At 40.3% G+C, this 14,114-nt stretch overlaps 2 protein-coding genes across 4 annotated transcripts in view; both read right to left on the bottom strand.

Annotated features, from left to right (window-relative positions):
• Positions 1-2,898, bottom strand: part of kcnt1b (potassium sodium-activated channel subfamily T member 1b) — an 80,784-nt gene extending 77,886 nt beyond the window's left edge. For all 3 annotated transcript variants that reach the window (XM_085786294.1, XM_085786295.1, XM_085786293.1), the window contains exon 1: positions 2,621-2,898. In XM_085786294.1, coding sequence (XP_085642420.1) covers positions 2,621-2,687 — 67 coding nt within the window. In that variant the 5' untranslated portion in view covers positions 2,688-2,898. The remainder of the gene's footprint in view (positions 1-2,620) is intronic.
• A 791-nt stretch (positions 2,899-3,689) lies between these two features.
• LOC146981244 (uncharacterized) lies at positions 3,690-13,314 on the bottom strand. The gene is made up of 8 exons (XM_085786296.1): positions 13,087-13,314; positions 12,779-12,933; positions 10,708-10,891; positions 8,686-8,829; positions 8,081-8,214; positions 6,553-6,764; positions 5,806-5,912; positions 3,690-4,082 (listed from the first exon to the last, which is right to left on the bottom strand). Exons 1-8 carry the CDS (start codon positions 13,107-13,109, stop codon positions 4,025-4,027), a joined length of 1,017 nt encoding a protein of 338 aa, XP_085642422.1. The 5' UTR covers positions 13,110-13,314; the 3' UTR covers positions 3,690-4,024.
• Positions 13,315-14,114: the final 800 nt, after the last annotated feature.

Here is a 14,114-nt window from a genome sequence, read left to right as displayed (position 1 = left end):
AAGAGAGAGACTAAATAAATAAGCCCCAGGCTGAGATGAATGAAAAACTGAATTAAAACTGACTAATAAGCTGTGTGAAAATATGCAGTCTCATGAACACTGACAGTGTCTTGCATGATTCTTGTCAAATGAAAATAAAACTGTCATATAAAACTGTCAGACAGGGTTTAGCTCTGAAACACATAATCATATTTAGCGAAAACTTTGGTAAATACAACACAAACCATTGAAAAACTATTTTCAATGGACAAAAACTGTGCACCTTTACTTACAATCGTACATCAAAATCAAAACCTGGACACTTTTGCATATGAGAGGCTCAATACTGTATGTGCAACCTAAAGAGGTGGACACTGAACAAACACACAACTAAAAATTCTGCAAATACATAAGAAAGTCATAATAAACTCTGATGTGAGCACTGAAAAACTAAGCATAAACATGCAGGATCACAATGTTTAAAGATCGAAGAAAGGGCAACAGAATTGCACCACAAGCTTGTAAGTCTGTAAGAGTTCGCTTCAGAGATAAAACAATTTGCAGTAAGTCCCTTTAGCTTGAATTGCAATGTTATGGCCTTGAAACTCATTATTTACTTCTTTCACAATGCTAAGTGCAGTGACATGCAAACATTTGGGCAGCATTTCTGTTAATGTGAACAGTTAAGCAAGTGGAAGATGAAATGATTTCCAAAAGGCATAAAGTTCAACATTAAACACTCTTTTGCAATATTTTAAGCAATAGCCTATCAGTGTATTATTGTTGTTTTCAACAATTTTAGCATTAAAAAGGGAAACAAAGCAGCACTCTGCAAAAGCATGGAAAACCCAGGAGACTTGAGCTCTCAGATAACTTACACACTGTGGTAGTAAGGGAGGGTTACCTGGTAGGGTGCCCAAACTTTTGCTACGAGCTACTTCATTTTGAAAATGTAGCTATAAGATGAAAAAAAATATATAAATATAAAGGAAATGTGACATCTCTAACTGTATGCCTTTTGTAGATAATTTCATCTTTCACTTGCTTAACATTAACAGAAATTTCCCAAACTATACTATTGCATGCCACTTTAGCTTAACTTGAAACTGAGCTCCACAAAGTCAAGATTCCCTGCAGACTACACACTTCCTCTTTACCTGGCTGTGTTCCCGAGTCTGTCCGAGGTCCCATCATGGTAAAAAGAGGTTTGTTTTGAAAGACTTCAACACACGGTCCACACAGCACTGCCTGAGTGACAGAGGATGTTTGCCACCATCAACGCGTCCCTGAGACAGCTCTTCTGCCATTGTTGGAAAATGGCAATTAAAAAGAGGAGGGGGGGGAGTCTACCCGAGCGAAGAAGAGTCCAACCGGGTCAGATAAATCAAATTACTCCACTCACGATGACCAAAACCTCGTTCATTGACATGTTATCTTACTGTCAGTGCTACACATCTGTCAAGAGGGTTAGCTAGTAGTTGGGTTGTTTAGGTTCATGAGGGAAGAAATGAGTCCCGGTCCTCAGCTCTGATTGGCTGATGACGCGCGCATTCGAACACGTTGTAAATCTTCACACACCTGACGGCTAATTAACATATCAATGCGCGATGCGAAACGCCATCGATACTGCTACTGCCAGACTTCACAGTTGTCGCCTAGCAACAACTTTGTTTGTTGCCAACGTTGACGGACTACATTGCTCCGCGGAGGAACAGATGAACTCAACTTGATTTCTCACCTGACCTGATCTTCTTCTTTTTAAATTAGTTCGCTCATCCGTAACCGATTTAAAAAAGGTCTTACATTAAAACGCTCCTTGAGCCGCGCTTCTTCTCCGCCTCACCGTCTTCTGACTGACATTGGCCACTGGCCAGCGGAGCTATAACAAGGACATCACGAAAGCGCGCTGTCCTGGCTTGTCTGTTGGATTCTACGCTTTCCTGTCAGCAGCATCAGCATCAGCATCAGCATCCCTCTCCTCCCCGGGAAGGAAGGAGCAGGAGGAGGGCGACCGTTTCTTAACCTGAAGTCACCCACCACCAGGGGTGCCTCCTCGCCATCTGCTGGAGAACCTTTAAAAAGGATCACGGTGTCTGCAGAGGTAACGTTTAAAGCTGCAATGGAAACTTCTCATTTAAAAAAGCCTCTTATGACTGAGATGAATAGCCTATTACACCAAACCGAGGATGCTGCAATACTGCGTCGTCATGGTTTTGTCCACCCCATTTTCAAAATAAAACTTGCAAGACAGTGCAATTCCCGTCTGGGTAAACCAAGACTCATTTTCTCATATTTCTTTTTTAAGAAATGTCATATGGGGCTGAATAGCCTACTAGTGTCGATCACGTGTACACACAATATTATAAGTTAGAGTCATCTGGTGGTTAGAGATAGAAAGTGCAACTTTGCTTCACAACTGCATACGATCTACTTCTGAAAGAAGAAATTAACCATACACTATACAGACTAAGGCTTTATAGACATTTGTCTTAAAACAGTGCACTGGAATTAAACAACAGTCACAAAATGGTTATTTATTCAATTATCATAACTTCACAATATCCAGCATCAGTGATGGAGCTCACAACACATCATAGTACAGTATCATAGTAGGCATCATGCTGTATATTATAAAACATACCTGGAACAGCTCTTTCCTCTGCTATTTGCCTCACAACTGTTCCTCTCAAATTGAAAAAAATGTTCATTTTTTGTGCGCGCAGAGGGACCGGTAATAGGAGAGAGACGCAGCTGGCTGGTGTGTGCCTCTCCGGGAAAATCCGTGTTGCTCTACGTGCGCTCCTTGTGCTCAGCCTCTCCACATTTCCAGCCTATTATTCTCCAGGGGAAAGAGCTCTGAGCGTCATCATTTTAAAGCCCACACAGCTACTTATGCTTTCCCATGCCAGTAGTCACATCTCACTCATTGGCTTATCGCACTCGAGGATCTTTATTCCCACAGATTTTCTTTTTCCACAACTTTTGCCAGCTGATTTGGTTTTACAACCCATTCTATGAATGTTAACCCGAAGCTTAATGATGAAATATGATGGTGCAATGTTTATCCACTCTGCTGCTGCTGGTCATTTGCAGTGCAATGGCATCACAAAAATTCATAGAAGCCAGGGCGTGCACATAATGTGTCATGATTTACATGTACATATAAAAAAAAGAAATAAAAGATATGTCTCAGTATAACTGAAGCGATTCAAGGCGGCTCCTATAGCTATTACTTCAATGTGCCTATTTAAAGAGGACATGGTTGGTTAATTTTACATTCAGCACAGCATTTTCACTTCCAACAGCCACCTGGGGTTTCCACCTTCAAACCATCCTATTACAATAATATATCAAGGCTAACATGACAACGTTCATACAGCCATCATACTGTGTGAGTAGTTCTTTCACATCCACATCCTTTACTTCCTTGAACCAAATACCTGCATCAAATCCACATCAACCTTCATTTCATCTTATTGCCTCATGCCTGTTGATCCACATTAATATATAAATCAGTACAACCACAGCTGAAAATCACACCACATTATTTACAACTAACATTTCCGTCCTATTCCTTAAATCACTAAATCCCTTCATCATGTTTCACTTTGTGATTATCTTATAATATAAAGGTCACTTTCATATTCATACTGTATGTGAAGGTTGTCAATCCAAAAATTGATATGTTCATATGGAAGAAATTCAACCAGAAATGTACAGTATTTGCCGCTGGTTTATCTGAATAGAGGATGTCTGTTTTGTAAGCTAGATACATAAAAAAAGACCTATAGCTTTAATGGTAACCTAGTAGCCTATAATGTGGTTTGATGCTTCCAGTTGTTTTGTAACAGGAGTTGCCGGATTTGACTAATGCAACCATGTCTCATCTCGGATTGAACTCCTTAATTATTCAGTCATTACGTTGCCTTACTTAAACCATATCACAACGTGTCCTGGAGCCCGGCATAGATCCATTAGGGCTGTTTCTCTCTAACACCTTTTTTTTTTTTTTTTAATGTTCATATAATATGAACATTGTGGAGTCTCAGCAGAGCACAGCCACTCTCCCTCCTGGATGCTTGCTCTTCATGCTTCCAAAGTGTCTAAAAACAGATGGAGAGGGAAACAGTGAGACTCAGACAGCGCAGCACTCAGATTCAGTGAGCAGCCTGAAGGCATATATAATATATAGAAGCTGTACATCGACTGCATAAAGCTGGGTGCATGAATCACAAAGTGGCTCTATGTATGTGTTTGTCTGACTGAAAGCAGCAGACAGTCTTGATGTAAAGTATTTTTTGTTCTTGAGCTTGAAATATGTTTGACAACTCTATCATAATGGGAAGACAGACTCTGATCTGTAGCATTAAGTATATCCATTATAAGATACATTTGGATTTCTGTATATTGGAACAGTTAGACTGGGTAATAAGGCTTCCCTCTATTGATTCGTCATATTACCGTATATTATTTTTTTTTTGAAAAACCAACGCCTTCTGTCCTCTTTACAGTGTCTACACCACCGTAATCCCTGTGTGACTTCCCACTATGATTATAAATCATTTAAATAATTATGAATAATTGAAACTTTTTCTTCCCTATATGTGTTCAGGATCCAATTACACAGAAAAAAACAATGTATGTTTTCCTACTCGTGCTCACTTCATTAAACCTTTTCTCTGTTATGAAAAAGACAGTGAGCTGCCAGTAACTCAGCCTCTATTTTTGGGTCGCCCCTCCAAAGCTTCTGAGAATATTGTATGAACAAACCATGGAAAGTACAAACAATGAGCATTCCCTATCTCATTCCCTTAATCAACCCCATATGATGCAAAATCAAATATACAAGCGAACCCACCCCTCTTTGAGCCCAAGTCATTGTTTTTCAGTCAAATGGGTTACGCTGCCTAGTTTGCACCACAGGTCACATGTTGTTATATCAACTCTTCCCGGCAACAGCACTGATATAAACTAAATGTCTACCAGGAAGCTGGAAGTATTTCACCATGAATTACAGTAAATGAGTTAAATTGTGGGCTTCAACTTATTTTCACCCCATTTTGAAAAATTTTGTGTAACAAATTAGCTATTTTAAGTTCCTGTTTATTATGTACTATCCAATGTACCGGCAACTATCACTTGATTTACTAAGCACTTATTTTGTCTCTGATTTATGGATGTTTATTTGCGACGATGTTCTCACGTCTGTGAGTTCAAGTTCAAATGAATCGTGACTCAGATTTCTGACACGTAGTTGACACTGATGTGAGTTTCAGCTGTTTTTGGTACAAAATGTGATGAGTTTTGGATATTAATATTTGACGACTTGTTAAATCATCTTATTCATCTGATTTGGTTTGTAGATCAGTTTGAGTGTTTTGACATGCTATTTGAATAAATGTGGGCTCTCATAAAGCACCTCTTATTTTGGCACAGTATCTCTCTGTGTAAAAAAAGCTGAAAATGCCAGATGTAGCTGCCGCCCCATATTGCTATATTACGTATTTCATACTTTTGTGCACCTTGTTTTTTCTCATTTGTTCAATCACAAACTGTTTCCATGTAAATATGCTTCCCCACAATGTGCAAATGCCCCTGTTAATTGTTTATAATTCAATTTGCAGCCTCTTTTGTAAAGCGGTAACAAGGTTATGGCTTTTAAATTTCCAGGAAAGTACAATAAAAAGAAATTGAAATGGATCCGTGTAGATTTTTGGGGCGTTATTTGGTCGATGCAGTGATTGAACTCATTTCCAATTAAAAACACAACACAACAATGAGCACTAGGCAGCAATGAGGATGTCACAGTATCAGCTTTCCTCTTACCTCCATGTGTTGGTTTCCTGGCTGTAAACTTCTATTGTTTTCAGGTTGGTGGCACCGTCAGAGCCTCCCACAGCCATCAAGACGCCATTGTAGACTACGAGGGACGTCTGATGCACAAAAGAAAGAGCTATCAATGGATTCATTTTAATAGAATATATTATTCTATTTCAAACCAGTCAAGGAGGTACAGTAATTTAACTGCACACTACTGCACCATCAATTTATATAACACCATCTTTTCAAATTAAGCATGGCTCAGTGGTTGGAGATGTTGGTCACTTGACCCACCATGTTGCTCGAGGCTGGAAGATCTCAACTGCCTTTGGATGGATTGCTGTGAGAGTCTGTGCCTCATGACTTTGGTAAACCTTCCATTACCTTCCATACAGCGCCACCAACAGGCCAAAAGTTTTCACTTATCCAGCAAAAAATCTAAACATTGAGATTTTAAGCAAAAAAATCTCAACATATTTAATACTAAATGATGAATGGACTGTCATAAAAGTTCAGCACTGAAATTCACACCCCTAATGATGAATTAAGATAATTTTGGTGATCGCTTTAGTACAAAAAAAGGAGAAACATTTAGACTTTTTATGATAAGATAGTAATGAGACCCTAAACTTCAACCAAAGCATATTCTACCAATCTGTCATTTCATCTTCCATCTCCCCTGTTTTATGGAAAGACACCCCAAACATGACAGTAAATCTAAAGTCTGGCCTCTCATACTCATCCATTACTCACATTGTTCCTCTTGTTCCTCATGCGTTTGACTGGCGACCACCTCATGGTCTCGGGGTTGAACCTCTCAGCAGCGCAGAGCTCCAGGTTGAGCTCGTCTTTGCCCCCGGCCACGTAGATGTGTCCCAGGTACACGGTGCAGCCGGCGTTCTCCCTGGGACTCAGCATGTGAGCACATATCGACCAGGTACCGTCTTCAGGGCTGTACCGCTCGACTGAGGGGAACATTTAGTGGACAGGACCAGTCAGAGGCCATACTGTGTATATCATATAATATAATACACAACTACACACTGTATGAGTAATAGTTCCTTACAGAAAGCCAGTGTTTATATCTATATTTGAAAATGTCCAGGTTATATTGATCTATGACGATTTTAGAGTCTAAAAGCAAGATCCCAATGGTATGGATGTAATGTCTATTTTTGAATAAAAGTCCTTTTTGAAGTGATGAATAAATATTTTAATTTTCAATGGTTTCTCTGAAGAGCTTGATGGGAGCCTAAAAAGGTTGTGGGAATTTTAGTGACGTGCAATTCTCACAGACTGAAATAGTCAGTGACAAGTGGCAGCACAACATAACCCCTGTTTATCTTTGGCAAGGTCAAGGGGCTCAAGAATGTATGTGTGTGTGTGTGTGTCCTTGAATGTGTGTGTGAATGTGGGATACAGGCAGAAAATAACAGGTCAAGTTGGTCTCAAAGTGTGGCTTGAGGCCTGCTGCGCCTCAAAGAGCTGTCAAAGAAAGCTGAGATCATTCAAATGACGAGGGGAACTCGATTCACAAAATAAGAGTCAGCTATTGGTTGAGTAGCATTCCTGTTGTCTATTCCTTTTAAAGTTTTGTTTTGTATTATTTAAGACAGCTGTCAGTCACATTACAGAGAAACTCAACAACCATATAAGAAGATATTTATGGTTTTAAGAATGAAAAACAATCTCAATGTTGTTTTACATTTCCTCTCTCAGGCTTCTCTCTGGCACTATTGCAACAAAAGATCAGTGAGCCAATCAGAGGAGAGTCTCAGATTCTTTCTTCTGATTGGCTGATTGTTTTCTGAGTTATCGCCTAAAATAAACCATAGCAGATTTCAGGTAAACACTATGAGGAACTAAATCCTGCAAGTTTGGGTGATGGGTCCAGGTGGGCAGGCCTGAGAGCTGTGACTGCTCTGTTGTGACATCACAAAGTTACAGAAGCTCTGACTGCTCGTTTTAAGGCTCAGTTTCCAAATACAAGCTTTGCGCATTTCTCTGTGGAATAAGTGTTTTGATAATCTCACAGAATTAACATTGGATGTAGACCTGACTAATAATCAACAAAAGATTTAGATACTTACTTTATAGAACATGGGACCTTTAAAAATGTGTTTGTAACTCACTCAAAAAATGAAACAAACTTTAGGCTCTGGAAATTCAGAATGGGCATTTTTCACCTGACTCAGTAGTTACTTGATGGAAAATTGATCGACAGATTAATAGAATCACTGTCTGAGTTTTACAGTCAAATACAATCCCATCTATCTCTCACCTGAGTTGAGAGCCATGTCTCCGTCATTCCCTCCAATCACATACAGGTGACCCCCCAGCACAGCCGCGGCTGCTCGGGCACGTCTGGTCAGCATGGGCGCCTGTTTGCTCCACGAGTTCATTTTTGGATCGTACCTAGAACAATGACATCGAGGTTAAGCAGGAACAATTTAACAAAAAGCGTGTCAATCACTTACATTCTTGTATAACCCGCATGAATCATTTCTTTGTTCCTTCCTCTGAATCAGCCACTTTGGATTGCTTTCAAAGTGGTGTGAAATGTCAGGGAATTAAGATCATTATTACTTCAATCCTGAGAATAAGATAAAGCCCACTCGGGCCTTGTCCATTTCATCTTTATATTTAAAAGGAGATGTATTTTTGCTGATGGCACAAACAGGGAAAAAGTAGCAGGTAATGTGAGGAATGACAGAAAAATGAAAATCTGTTTCAAATCTTTATAAAAACAATATGACTGCAGCATTTGAAGGCGATAAATACAAGACACTGAACACTGTCTCATTTGTTTCCACTAGTGAATATAAAAGCAGACTCGCAATTAATTCTGTGAGATAATGATCTTTAGGTGCACTCATGCTACAGTACCTCTCCACAGTGTTCATAGCAGTGATGCCATCGTGTCCTCCAATAGCATACAGGTATCCGTCCATGGCCACCAGACACACTCCGCTGCGGGGGCTGCTCAAGGGTGCTACATCTGTACTCCAGCTGTCTGTGCCTGGGCTGTACCTGGCATGATGGAGATCAAGGAGCGAGGGCTGTCAAAGTGTTGGTGGTGGCTAAAAACATCTACTCGTCGTAATACAGTAAATAGCTTGACTAGAGCTACATTGAACGCACAGGCAATTTTTCCTTGAAAACATACTGTATATTTTTCGAGTGCTTTGTTTTGTAAGCCTGGTGCCGTCATGTGCTTTTGAGGAACGCACATACTGTACTGTAAGAACACACATTCACACACTGGAAGAAAGCATTTTTGAATTTTACGAGTGTCTGTGTAAGCATCAGTGAGAGTGTTCCCTCTCCAGTGGGGAGCCATCAAAAAATGTTTCCTCTTTCAAGGCCATTAGAAGAAAACCCACATCCCACAAAACAACAATTCGCTCTAATTGGAAAAGTTTTTTTTCTTTTTCTTTTTCTACTTGATTGACGTCAGACATGTCGCAGAAACTGAAACCATTTCCTCAGAGACTATGTAGGTGCACTACGGTAACCAAAAAAAAGAGATAGAGAGAGAGCTAGCTGATTCAGACCATTATGAGCAGATGAGTGGAGAGGATGGTCTTTCCCCTACTGGTCTGCAGCCAGCTGGGGGATGATCATTACGGGGGTCAGCTGGCTGGCTGGCTGGCTGGCATTCATTTAAGGAGTGACTGTGGGAATTGGGATCGGAGCCAGCTCCCCTCGAGACATCTGATCTAGTAGGAGGAGAGGAAGTGGGAGAAAGTGTGCTACAGGAGAACAGGGACTAGTATGTGTGTGTTTATTTTTGACCTTCTCTGCCTGTGAGGAATAAAAACCCAGGGAACATGAGTAGATGAGGGGAAACCAGAAAAAAACCTTAATCCTAGGTGGCCCCTCTCCCTATAAAATGATTCAGGGTTACAACTTGCTCTACAACAGGTCTGTATCTTATTTCTGCCCTAATGCTGACCTCTATTGTTCAGTTGTGAAAACAACAACAACAACAACAGATGAAAATGAATCTTTCTTTCCTCTAAAAAACCTGTTTGTTTATTTTGAATTGCCCAAAACAAGATATCTTTTTTATATCCAGTGTTGATTTTACAGTTATACAGCCAAGTCTATTTGGAGACATTTTTTTTTAATACTTTATGCTTTTAGGGTTGCAGTTGCACGGAGGCGGGAGCTTATCCCAGCTGACACTGGGCGTGGGGAGGGTACACCCTCTACATCACTGGGATGACATGTAGGGACAAACCATTCCCTCCTATAGGGAGTCACCAATTAATCTAACCTGCATGAAACCTGCAAGTGCAGCACAGAAACACTATGAACCTCCTTGTTGTGAAGCAACAGTGTAAAAACTAATGCACCACCTTCATCTTCTGTATTCTTCTCTGCTAATGCTGCTGCTCCATTTTTACTGTAATCTCACGGAAGCTTTTTTCCTTGTTATACAAACCAATGACCAACGGGTTCTTAGTTTAGCTGTGGTCAGCTCTTCCACTTCATGGTCTCATCCTCCACACGTAAACCTGTGGGGACTGTCAGAGCAAAGCAGCTCTCGTACGACTTGTATTTCAGACCCCACTTCGACAGCTAGTGGGGCAATTAAACGATTCATCAGAGCTGTACCCAGTTTATAGCATAAAATCCTAAATTAAGCCAAAAATAAACCATTTCAGTTAGAGCCACTCCTAAAGTCAGCAGTTTGATGTTTGAACTAATAAACTGGAACATGAGATCCAAAGCAGCATGTGACAAAATAAACAAATTGATCTTTTTTTTTTCGTTCAGGAGCTTTGAGTGATAAAACCATGGGAGATTAAATTGTTATAGTGTTGACATATGGAGATACGTGTAATGGTCCAATTAACTGTGACTGTTTGAACAAAAGGTAATTTGAAAGCGCATTGCTCTCACCTCTCCACACTGCTGCAACACCGCACGTTATCTTCTCCGCCCACTGTGTAGATCTGGCCATCTAGAGTTCCTACGGCCACGCCGCCACGGCTGTTGACCATGCGTGCTGCCGTTCGCCACTCGTTGTACTCGGGACAGAACTGCTCCACCAGACAGGAGGGGTCGTCCTGGGTCCATCCCCCGACTACCAAAACAAAGCAGAGCATTTCATATTTTAAGACAGCTATCAGTTATGATGTCTCTTCAGGCCTGTCTTTATTCTGTTGCCTTAAAGAGATGACTGTCTTTATATCTGAATATTTTTGTATGAACTGAGGAAAAAGGGGTAATTTCAAAAAGAAATAGCTTTATCAAACATCACAGAAAAAAAAGTATTAAAAATTTTATGAAGCTGAAGATGCTTCTTTTCTCACAGCAAAAAAAAAAAAAATCTATCTGTAAATTCAGTTAAAGCAGTAAACAAGCCAAATGCAGGCATTGATCCAATCCTGCGCTGTTTTGACTGGTCTCCATGGCGATCCTTGGCAGACAGAGGAGTGATGAAAGTGGACTCAAAATTATGAGTAATTTATTAGGCTGCAGATCCCCAGATGGACGACAAATTAAAGGAAAAATCAACATTGAAGCGTCTGGTGTTGAGCGGCTCCAGTGCTCTTTGGCAGCAGAGGAACGAGCCGCTGGAACTCAGCACTTTTCTTTCTAAAACTGTATTCACTGGTTTTGTGTTGGTTGTGATGGTTGGATTCATTACACTGTCTTTGCAACTTGGTCCAAAATCTCTCAAATTATTTCAGTGTCCTGTGTGAGAACAGCTGCATTCATTATCTTTCTCAATTAATTTCATTGAGGTTTGTCCTTTATTTGTCATCTGCTTGTATGCGTTAACACGTCTTTGCTTCAGGACCGAGCGCTCCACTCGCCACTGTTTGGCCTTTTTACTTTGTATAATTTGTAGTCACAGAGAGCCGCCTCTCTTGTAGACAACATGATAAACAGTCTCCAGAGGAAGTAGTAGGTTATCCTGTCCTTGCATTGGAGCTGTGTGAGCTCACCCTCTTGCACCTATAGGCTGATTAATGCATGTTGTCTCTGCATGGAGAAGGTATAAGGAGACTTGATGTGTTCATATAGAGACTCTATGGAGTCACTCTGACTGGGAATTGTTGGTGGTGGTGGCGCCTATAATTACTTACAAGACTGAGTGAGTCTCTAGACAGAGTGGTACCAAATTGCACACACTGACATGTCTTCCTGGGACATTCAAGAGGAACTGAGTTATCATTAATATTATTAGTAATTAGTAAGCTAACTCTTTTCCTGCTAAGACTAAAAATATCTGCGGTGAAAAAGGTTACAATCCATTTATCGACTGAGAATTGTTAGTGTTGGCACTTATAATATATTTCATAATTAACTGTAATGTAAATGTTGATCTACATGTTACATCCTTGCAATGCATATTAGCTAATTATCCATCCGGTAGATATTAATAGAAGATCCATATCACATGCTGCCGCCCAGAACAGGCTGGATCCATTAGAGATAAAGGTGAACAGTAGTCTCTACAGAGAGTATGCTCTATTCATACACAGTGAGAGGACATTTGAGAGGAACGAGTCCTCATTAATATATTCAGTAATTAGTATGACTGCCCTTTTCCTAGTATAACTTAAAATATCTGCTGCGAAAAAGGTCAAAATCGACTTATTTTAAACCATCTGAGCACTGTGTTGGACTGTAAAAATCTGCGTGCATAATAATAGGAGAGGGGTCCAAATAAGATGATATGTAATAAAATGGAAAATCCAAGCTGAGATGAAATCATCAGAGTCATTTTCTCAGACTTCAGAAAGCTGTAGAGTCACAGAGGAACTAATATAACCAATTTCGAAAACAGTGGAGTGTCTCTAAACTCCCTCATGAGCTACTTTTCACTTCCTTGTTCCTGTTTCTGCTTATATTTCTAATTTCTAGAGTTTCTAAAAACCCCTTCATTGTGTCAGCTGCTCCTGTGTAACTGCAGGAGAGCAGGAACTCTCCCTGACAGATCTAGGTGAACACAGGAACTGACCCACAAACATCATGTCAGCGGGGACGTCTTTGGGGGGAAGTTTGCCGAGACGTCTGCGGAGGGAGAGGCGGGTTGACGGACGGCGTTGATGGGAGGTTCCTCCCTGGTTCCTCTTGATCAGCATATGTTGGAGCTCCGGTTCCTCCAGGGCCGCCCTGCAACATACAGTCACAAAATAATACTAAATATACCATATATGAAGAGATTTTGAAGATTTTTTATTGTTTTTATTTGCAAAACAAGCCTCAAAGTCTACTTAAAACCTCTTGAATTGCACTGAGGCTCTACATTCGGATCACTACTCTTACCCTTGCTCATTGTAGATTCCCATCTTTTATGCCCTCAGTCACGATTTGTGCTTCTGCCTCAATGCAGCACCTTCACGTCAGGTCAATGGCCTCCTGTGCTTTATCAGTCGCCACCAGGCTGCTCCCTGCAGTCTAAACTAGTGGTTGTCACTGCTCTTCTGCTCTGAATGACATTGGACTTGACTGCTCCATGGAGTTAAATCTCCTCCCCTCAGTGACAACACAACCACCCACTCACCAACTTCCCCGAGTGATTCATCCCAGCGTGCCTTGAACCTGAAACCCAAGACTCCCCTCACACACCCTTGGCTTCCATTTGGGAAACTGTCAGGCTAAAAGGAAATTGTTGGTTTCAATTTTTAGGTCCACACCAGACTCCATCAGTGGCCTTCAAGTTACTGTGTCACTGGTGTATGAGTTTAGACCTGGGACAGGCAACCATGAGTCCCAGTGGGTTTAGTTTAGTCTATTTATTAAGTTTAGTTTATTATGGATCCCCATTAGTCACTGCCTCAGCAGCAACTATTCTTCCTGGGGTCCTACGTTACAATATAAAATGAAATAAAATATATATATGCTCAATCTGAAAACACATATATACTATATACACATATAAATATGACATACAGTACTCTGTGGATAAATATGAAAAAATGTGGTCTTCTTTTCCATCTGCTATGGCATGAGTGATAATAAAATGGATTTGGTTTGAGAGTAACGTCCCTGTTGGTAGATCACACTGTGTGTATTTAGGATTTTCCAGCCCTATTTAATCATATAATTATGTGAATGTGTAGAATGCTATAGCAATGTGTTATATGAGGAAATTATGGTGCCCATTTTGATATAATGTCTTTGGACATATCAAAGATCTGCATTGTTTTTTCTTTTTCTTCTTATGTCTTTATTTATAAGAGTCTTTTCATTATGTATTTATTTCACTGATTGATGGGGTGGGGTATGAGATTGAGAATGTTTTGGGGATGATGAATTGTTGAGGCGATGAAGGTTTTTTTGAATGAATTCTA

This window comes from Trachurus japonicus, chromosome 9, assembly GCF_045865225.1.
Source record: "Trachurus japonicus isolate A0001 chromosome 9, Traja_1.0".
NCBI classification, from domain to species: domain Eukaryota; kingdom Metazoa; phylum Chordata; class Actinopteri; order Carangiformes; family Carangidae; genus Trachurus; species Trachurus japonicus.
Note: the sequence above shows the minus strand (reverse complement) of the source record. Positions and strands in the feature narration are given on the sequence as shown.